This window comes from Gossypium raimondii, chromosome 8, assembly GCF_025698545.1.
Source record: "Gossypium raimondii isolate GPD5lz chromosome 8, ASM2569854v1, whole genome shotgun sequence".
Lineage (NCBI taxonomy): Eukaryota > Viridiplantae > Streptophyta > Magnoliopsida > Malvales > Malvaceae > Gossypium > Gossypium raimondii.
Genome location: NC_068572.1, coordinates 16,730,625 through 16,740,321, shown reverse-complemented (window position 1 = coordinate 16,740,321; position 9,697 = coordinate 16,730,625). Strand labels below are relative to the sequence as shown.

General features: G+C 31.6%; 1 protein-coding gene across 1 annotated transcript; it reads right to left on the bottom strand.

The window, feature by feature from the left end:
* Window positions 1-819: 819 nt before the first annotated feature.
* Window positions 820-4,351, bottom strand: LOC105790933 (peroxidase 16). Its single transcript, XM_012618742.2, has 4 exons — window positions 4,099-4,351; window positions 3,716-3,913; window positions 1,504-1,669; window positions 820-1,362 (listed from the first exon to the last, which is right to left on the bottom strand). Exons 1-4 carry the CDS (start codon window positions 4,315-4,317, stop codon window positions 956-958), a joined length of 990 nt encoding a protein of 329 aa, XP_012474196.1. The 5' UTR covers window positions 4,318-4,351; the 3' UTR covers window positions 820-955.
* Window positions 4,352-9,697: the final 5,346 nt, after the last annotated feature.

Here is a 9,697-nt window from a genome sequence, read left to right as displayed (position 1 = left end):
ACATGCCTTGTGTTAAGAACACTCACAACCTTCATTTTTTACTAATATTGATCCAAAAGAAATTAAGCTTTACTTTAGATTTTTTTTTAAAAATTTCTTTATGTTTATTGACTAGATGTTTTTCAACAATTATCAATGGCCATATGAGAGGTTTGTATGAAGGAAAAAAAAATTCAATCCAACGCCTGTAAATAACGTGTGAATTCTTTGGAGGAGGATCTCATTATTAGAGACTATGTCGAACATATAAATAGTCGTGATTCCAATAGCTGTGGTTCACGTTGGAGAAATCACTCAATCTTTTTCTTGGAGCAACAATCAAGAGCCTTATATATCAACATGGCAACCTTTCACCAAACTTATCGCCCACAAGCTGAAGCATCTGCCATTGAAGAGAAGCCATCAACAAAAGTGAGGCTTATGCATTCACGTCATGATTTTTTTCAGTTTGAATGAATTCTGAAAGATCCAAGTGAAGCGATTGGAAAATGCTATTGAATATCTTTCTACGAAAACTTTACCAAGTAACATGGATAGAAATCCTATGAGTGGTAAAGAGTTGGATGTTGATAATTCTCACCAAAAATTGCCAAACTGTTCGCAAATGGAGTATTTTTGGGTGGTCATGAAGCAAAGGTTCAAAAAGAAAGGCATTAGAAGAGTTTCCATTCAAACCGCTTGCAGAATAAATTTTGGTAATGAGACAATATCACTAGGCCATAACAGAAGTAAAGAATAAGGTTAAACGGAAATTAAGAAGATAAAGATGACAGGAAATACAAGAAGAAGATGACAACGAAATATTTTATCTGCAAAAGATTTGAATCGACGAATTCACTTATTATTATTAAAAGAGTAAGAAACACATAGATATCAAACATGGGTGTTATTTATTATTGATGTGATAAGAAATTATAATTTAAAAGGAAATGAAGCGGAAAGAAAGTGCTGTAGGCTAGTTTGGCCGAGTGCAATCGCGTCGAATTTCACCTTGTTTTCCTGTCAAAACCCCTACTCGGCCTAGCTTGGTAATGGCAGCCACGAAAGCATTGTGAAAAGCTGCATTGCTTGATGCGAAAAGGTTGACGGTGCCTCTGGATCTGGGATCCGAAAATAGAACCTGATCAGATCTGAAGAGACCCATTCCTTGCTGAAGATTCTTGTAGTAGGCATTGTCGAATGTACGAGGGGTGGTTGGGTCCATGTTGATGGCAATTCTGGGGTCAACGTTCCTTGGGCACATTTGTCTCAGCTGAAGAGCGTATCGAAAGTTGAGAGTAGGGTCGATCGTGTTTCTGGGGCTGAAGTTGAAGATCCTCTTAGAGAAACGACCACAATGAGCGAATCCTATGGTGTGTGCACCTGACCACAACATTCCCCATCAAAATTAATTTTAATTATCAAGTGTCGGAGAAAGATTCTGAAACAAAAAATTTAATAATTGCTTATAATTGTTGAATTGAATAGTACAATAATATAAGAAAAGCAAGAAAAGGGGACTACCGGACAATGCGATCATATCGGTCTGAGAGAGACCGTGCCTAGCAAACATGGAGTTTAGCTGGTCTAACTTGAAATTAGGGCCAGGGAGCTGTCTTTGAACGCTAGCTTTTGTAGATATCCTACCGTCACGTCTTCCCAATTCCACTGTATAAAACGGTCCTCCCGTCTGTAATTTTTTAAATTAATTAATATTTAATTATAGGAGTCACTCCGAGTGTTTTTTTTCTTTTTTCTTTTTGGGTCTTAGGGACTACAATAATTAAGTATAACACATAAGACTAGAGTATGATAAGGAGAGTCCTTCGTAAAACAATAACCAACAAAAAAGTCTAGATTCTAACGATGTAATTTTTAATTTTTGGCATAAAATCATACATAAAAATTTAGGTGTAAATTGTAGTTGTTATATTTTAAAATTTTAAAATTTCATTCTTAATTCAGATAATAATAATTACATATATCTTATTATTTATCTCGTAAATTGTAAATTTAATTTGTATTTTTTGAAGTAATTTAATTTATATTTTTAATTTGATCATTTTAAGTTTTAGACTTTTGAATTTTAAAATTTTAATTTTGGCTTAAACGATAAATATTAAATTCAATAACTAAAATGGCATGATTTATTTATAAGTATTATATGAAAATAGAAAGTTGACATGATATAAAATTACATATATATTAATATGATTATTGTATTAGATTTTGAACTATTATTACTTGAGTTAGGATTGAAACTTTAAAATCTAAAAAAATAACTAAAAATAATTAAATTAATGTATATGAATTAAATCTACAATTTATCATAATATAAAACTAATAGCTAACCTAAAATTTAAATAAAATGTTCCAAACATAAAAAATTTGGTGCATTTTTTCCTAATGCATATATGAGGGGTTGAATAAAAGCTCAGTCTTTTGTTAAAATTTAATATAGAATCGTAGTCATAAAAAATAGAATGGTTAAAGAACAAGAGAAAGAAAAGTACAGAGAGGTGCTATAGGTGAAAGAGCGAAGTTAGAAATATTGTTATGGTAAGTAAAGGCTTCAAGGGCGTATGTATATTTTACGTCTTTTATGTTTATTTAGTGAACAAGATCAAAGACAGAGTTATAAAACTATAACATTTTGAGGAGATAAAAGTAAAAATATATATTTCAGAAGGGCTTCTTCAATTGAATAATTAACTTTTAGGAAGACTAAAATATAAATTTTCATTTATTTAAATGAGTAAACCGCTTAAATTGAAAGGAAAAGAAAATTTGGAAGGGAATTTAAAAACGGATTACAGCCATTTAAGCAAGAGAGTCAAATAGAGGTGTTCATGATCTCGGCCAGATCTATGAATTTTATTAGTATACTTTATGTTTGTCCAAGTCCACCTAATCTTATTCAAAATATAGGTTTAGAATTTTGTCCAAATCCACTAATATTTATAAAATAGCTAATTGAAGTCTATTTTAAACCATCTATATTTTTGAAAAAATATTATTTTTAATTTAATATTTAATATTTAATAATTAAATTTTTTATTTTATTAAAATGTTAGATATAGCAGATTTAGCATATGTTTTCATTTTACATAATATTATATTATTATATATTTAATTTTATGTAATATAAATTACATAATATATAAAAATAAAATAAAATGTATTATAAAAATATAAAATCAGCTTTAAATGTTGAATCTTAAATCCAATTCATATTTTAATTAGATGTATTTTTTTCAATCCTATTTTTGGGGCTTAGACTTTCCAAAACAAATGATGTGAGGACGTCAAAATTTTATTTTATTTGACTATTTCTAATGATGTGTAAGCATTTTGTTAAATAACTGTATAAATAGATTATTTGAAATTAGGTTATGACTTATGACACATGAATTGTATAGGGAAAATTTTATTTTAAAAATTTGATATAAAATGAAATATAATTTTGGTTGAAATGATAAAATTGAGATATTAAATATTATAATGTTTTGGGTTTAATATTTTTGATGTATTAGTATTTTTAAAATTTTATATCAAAAGATAAAATTACTCTCAAAATAATATTTGTTGTTTTGTTTAAGTAAAATACTTTTAATAAATTTTATTGCTAAATTAAAATAAAATTAATATGTGACACTAATTATATAGAGAATAGATAGACACATTAAATATAAATTCATACTAAATGAATAGAGAGAGAGAAAATGAAATGAGATACCAATTGTACGACATCTCTGGTTGCAAGAGCTAAAATGTCTGCACAAGAAACTTTGTGTCTGCACTGAGGATTACTATCAACAGCCGCCTTTGCTTTGATCACTGTGTCAAATCCATCTCCAGCTAAGGAGATATCATCCGGATGATCCTTCTCCCCGTTACCATTACCCGTTGCCAGCAATATCGAAGCATCACATCCCTATATATATAAAGTCACATTTTCCTTCTATCATTTCAATAAAACAATCAAGTCCTTAACAAGCAGCCGAGATGATACAATTACCATTTACAATTTCTATTTTTTCTCCTTCATGATCATCAGTCACAATAGCAACTATTATGCCTGCAATCATGATCGACAAACAAAGTCATAAATTCACTTACACGAACAAAGCAGTCATGGAAGAAGAGGCGAAGAGTTGCGGGAGCTGTCACAAAGGTTTGCTGGAACTTCTTTTGAACTGCAGATCGGACAATGGACTCTACATTGGGACATGTTGTCTTGTAGAAGTTTGGTGTGAGCTTAGTGCTCTGAGCAGAGATGGTAGTTAAGAGGAGAGGAAGAAGAACCAATGAGACAACAATTTTGCTTCTGTTTTCCATGACTAGCTAATGATTCCTTTGGTGAATGTTGTGTTTGTAATATTATGTATTTATAGCAGAGAATATTAGCCAATAAATCACAGGCGGGTCGCATATACACTCTGTCCAGAGGTCGCTAAGGGCTAAACCTTTGAAAAGATAATATTATATTCTCACGTTCTCTAGCACCCTAATCACAAAAATGTCTACATGTTTTGTAGAAATAACATGCAAGTCTATGCAAAAAATTCGTACTATGTTCAAGCAGATAACGTGAAGGATTTCTGAAATAAATAAATAATAGAAGAGTAACGCGTGTATACTTTGCCAACTCAACCGCATGTTACTGCCCAACCACTCTCTCAAACAGGTATCTCTTATAAAGTCCAACCCAAAAGCCTTCTGAAATGGAAAGAGACAACAATAAGTTCCATATTCTTTTCATTTTTGCCTTTTTCTTTTAAGATTTCGTAATAGTGTAACCAAAATAGTTAATTATTCCTCTTTTTAAATATTTGGTAAGCAAGAAACTGAAAAACCACTGTTTAGAATCGATATTCAACTATTCCCTCAGTTAATTCTTATACTCGTTCAGGGTCATTTAATTTTTTTCTGGACCAATTCGTAAACTTTTGCACTAAAAAGCTGAAAATGATTGGCCTATATAGTATAAAATTGGTTTTTAGTTTTCGATCAGTTCGGCAAAAGTGTTGACATTAGCATTTTAAGCCAATTTGAGTGCATCATCATAAGCTGACTACTGCATTTCCCAGCTGTATATGAATGTATTGTTAATATTCTCTCTCTCTCTCTCTCTCTCTCTCTCATACATATTCACATCTATTAATTAATTAAGAAGGTCGGGAACACAATAATTACATCCATACCAAGTCAATCAGCATATACAACTGAATTTAGGGTTCGTTTTTATGACCTTAATCCTCCTTATTATTTGGATTAAATATTAAAAGGTCGATCAAATAATTTAATTCATATATAAGTCAAGAAAGACAATTGATTACATGATTAATTATTTTGGTTAATAAACTAAGCTAGTCACTATCAAAATTTCCCGTATAAATTCACATTTAGTAATATTTTAAAATATAAAATATTCATAAAATATAAAATATAAAATATTTTAAAACTTTATAAATAAAAAATTAAATTTAAAGAAGTCCATTAAATTTTCTTTTGTAAAATTCTTTTCAAAATTTTCAAAATATTTATAACTTTTTAATTTTTAAAATATAATATAATATAATATATTGTTTTTTGTTTTGTTTTTAGTTTTAGTTTTTCTTAATTCAATCAATTGAGCATGGATACATATAAATAGTTAGGGATAATGGCAGAAATTACCTCTATACTTTAGTAAATTTTTAATGTGATACTTGTATTTTAAATTTATCTAAATTGGTATTTGTACTATTTTTCCGTCTATCACTTTAGTACTTTAAATTAACGGTGTTAACTTTTGACAATAGTTAGCATATGACCCATTGTTATAATCCCATGTGGTCTTGTGGGCCACAACAAAAATTAAATTTGTTGAGACTTGTAAATATTATCCATTTTTTTGTTTGTAAGGTTAAATTTTTTTTTAAAGAAATAAACTAAACGAACTCCCTTTTTGTTGTTTTCATCTACAAAACCTCCGTTGACTTGCTCTGACCATTGGCACTAATAGAGTCTTCCCCTTCCTCTCTTTCTCTCCTTTGTCTCTTTGCCTTCTCATTTCTTATTTTTCTTCTATTTGGATCACCATCAACCTTATCATTTTTGACCACTCACATCCTTTCAACCGTCCAATCCCTTCCCATGACTCCAGCGCCATATTTACATCGATAACAGTGCAACTTTCACTGCGTACTACCTTTACACTAACCACTTAATCACACCATCTTAAAGCACCACTCCATTCCCATAATCACCACCATCATCCTCAACTCATTAACTGGCTCAATCTTCTAGCCCTTAATATGATTAAAGCCTCACCTAAAATCCATCCTAAAAATCTAACCAAAATTCAACCAATAAATTAAGTAACAACAATCAATCTTCAAAGAGAAGGAGGGGGACTCCAAATCTAGTGAACTTAGACTTGCAAATCGGGAAGAAAATAATAAAAAAATAAAAGAAAAAGAAATTGAAAGAATAAAGAAAAGGAGAAGTCTTATCCTTATAAAACACGACTTGGGTGTTATGATTTGTAATATAATTTGTCTTAAAAACTTAGTGACTGTCATATAATACATTTGATTTTCTACAAATTGGTGGGAAAGATTGGGAAAGTGAAATCTATAACCATTGGTCACATTGAAGATGTTGAAGAGAAATCATATCACTCTCATTTGTAAATGCAAACAAACAAAAAAAAAAAAAAACTTTATATCTCTCTAGTTACTATGTTTGTGACTTGCAATGAACAATGGAGCATAGATGGATGGAGTTTAGGTTTCCACCACCACATTTGTAAAAGCGAAGGGAGAAAAAATTTGTGGTTTTTAATATATTTTACCTAAAAAAAAAGAAAAAGGAAAATCCTTATCAAGTCCTTTTTTTGTTTATTTTGTTTTTTTCGTGTGGCCTAGGATTCCACATAGCACTCTTTTTGTGGGTCACATGTCTTTCTGTGTCAGAAATTAACATTGTTAGACTAGAGTATGATTTGCCACAATTCGTTATGGCAAATTAGAGTTTTCTCGGCACTTAATGTTATTAATTTCAAGTCACTTTATGTTATTTTATTTTGTTTTTCGTTTTAGTAGCTTAGACTTAATTTTAGAAAAATAAGTGTTTTTTACATTTACCAGTGTTTCGACTACATGTTAGGCCAACTCAGGCCTCGGGAATGGCTAACTATTTACATGAGTGTGCAGGGTGTCATTTTCAGCCGCAAAACTCAAAAGACGATTGCCATATCGCAACACAAGCATGTAGTGTCGTGACACTGAAGATTGAAGCGAAAAATAAAATCCCAGAACGAAACAGGCATCAGTGTTGCGACACCAAATTTTCTCCCAGCCAAAATTTTTTGCATGCGACAGCTACGATTTTTACAACAATTAAGGGTATTTTTCCAACCTAAAACCCTAATTGACATTATAAATGAAGGGGAACTTTAGCCTTTTAGATTTTTGCCTAGTTTTTGCTTATATAAACAACCTTATAACCTCGTTGAGAAGGGAGTCGACCTAGAGATTCGCCCTCAGGAGCCGTCAAGCAATCTTTCATATTTTCAGTTTTCTGTCTTCTTTCATTCTTCTTTATTTTGCTTTTAGTTTTTCATATGTTCATATAATCAGAATCTTTCTATTTTGATGTGAAGACGATTGCTAGTGGAGATTGTTCTGAAACTACGCTTCAATTATTTATTAATGAGCATTCTCTTTTCATTTGTTCTTTTATTCCGTTATTTATATTTCGTTAACTTGATCAACTAATGTTTGTATGAATATCGAGATAAATTCTTGTGCTTATTTTATATCTTGCATGATTCAGTTATGGATTTGATTTATAGATTAAGTAATCATTTATCTAAAATTTAGTGTTTATTCAAGAGTACTTAGTATATTAGGGAGTGATGCCTTTAGTAGAATATCTAGATAGGTGAGATCGAGAGGGTATCCTCTCGAGTATAATTTGTGCCAAGTGGTGAGACTAAAAGGATACCTGCATGCCTAGAAAGAGGCCAAAAGGATGACGTAGGTGGTGAAGACAACGCCAAGAGAGTATTCTTAGCTATGGGTGGTAAATAACTCAGTTGAGGGTAATTAACAACTTAATTGGTAATTAGGGATTTAATTGATCATAGGCCGAGAACTAGCGTCGTTGACACTAGAAATTGGAAATTCCATTAGATTATTTTGAGTTAATTAATTTAACTAATTTAATTAATATTTTAGTTTTGCATCAACACTACTAATTCGTGACTCAATTAGACTAGTAGTTTTTTTTGTAATTAATTTAATAATAAATTTCTTCAATCTATAATCCCTTAGGTACGATCCTCCGAATACTTTCCAAGTATTTTGTTGTAAACAAACTTTATTACAATTTGACCAGTATACTTGTGGACACCGTTGCTTAGTTTTATATCTTTTTGCTGCAATATTTCTAGTCTAGATGTTTGCACGTCTGGCGCAGATCAAGTTGTTGGCATTGTTTCTGGGGATTGCGACCATGAAAAATTTTATTAATTTAATTTCTTTGTAACATAATACTTGTAACACCCCTAGCTGGTATCCATCATCGGATTAGGGTTATGGAGCATTACCGGAAGATAACATCATACAACGAACATCTATTTATCATAATCAAATCACAACATAAATCATAGCAATAATATCCAAACTCATGCATATAGCCCCTTTTACGAGCCCTCGAGGCACTAGAAAGACAATAGAAACGAATCGGGACTAAATCGGAAACATATGGGATTTTTCAAAAAAAGATAAGTTTTTTCAAATTGCAGGGGTCACACGGTCGTATAGCCAGGCTGTGTGACTCACATGGCTGAGAGACACACTCGTGTCTTAGGTTGTGTGGACATTCAAAGTAGGGACACACGGCCGTGTCCCAGCCCGTGTACATGCCGATGTAACACACTAACTTGGGTTACATAGCCAAGCCACACGCCCGTGTGCTAGGCCATGTACCCCTCGAAATGGCCTCACACGCCTGTGTGCCAGGCCGTGTGCTAAGCCATGTAACTGCCTAACTTGCAACCTTTAATAAGCTATAGGGGACACATGGCTGAGATACACGCCCGTGTTTCTTGCCGTGTGGACGAAAAATAGGCCATTTTCAATCCATTTTTCTCACCCAAAAACTAGCCACATCCACAAATCAAGTGTACCTATTTTCATGCATTCAAATGACACTTAATATATATATACAAGCTAGAACATCATAGAAACTAACCATTCAACCAATATGCCAAAATGGCACCTCAAACTCAACAATCAAACTTGACTAAACACCTACCAAATTCATTCATAATTCAAACCACCAATTGAACAACTCCAAATCCACATTTGCCAATTACATGCACAACAAATACTGCTATGACCATTACCATATAACTATACCAAATGCCAATATACATTCATGGCTACCAAAACTAACCATTAACACTTCAAGGCACTATCTATATCATACCAAAACAACATCTCATAGCATACCTTAATGTTCATCCATTCAACTACCATCACTAAATACTTAGATGCCAAAATGACAACCATTTTAAATACCATATATATACATGATATCATTAACCAAAATAACATATATACAAGCCACACCTAATGGCTAATTTCATCAAACAAAGACACCTATACATGCCATTATAATCATGACTCAAAATTATCAAAATCTACCAATATAGACGATGGATAGT

Excerpts from the sequence above, each read along its gene's own strand:
- LOC105790933 (XM_012618742.2), bottom strand. The coding sequence starts at position 4,317 with ATGGAAAACAGAAGCAAAATTGTTGTCTCATTGGTTCTTCTTCCTCTC. Across the intron at positions 3,914-4,098 it reads TCCATGACTGCTTTGTTCGT|GGATGTGATGCTTCGATATT; the intron begins GTAAGTGAATTT and ends TTATATATATAG. Across the intron at positions 1,363-1,503 it reads CGATATGATCGCATTGTCCG|GTGCACACACCATAGGATTC; the intron begins GTAGTCCCCTTT and ends TGTTGTGGTCAG.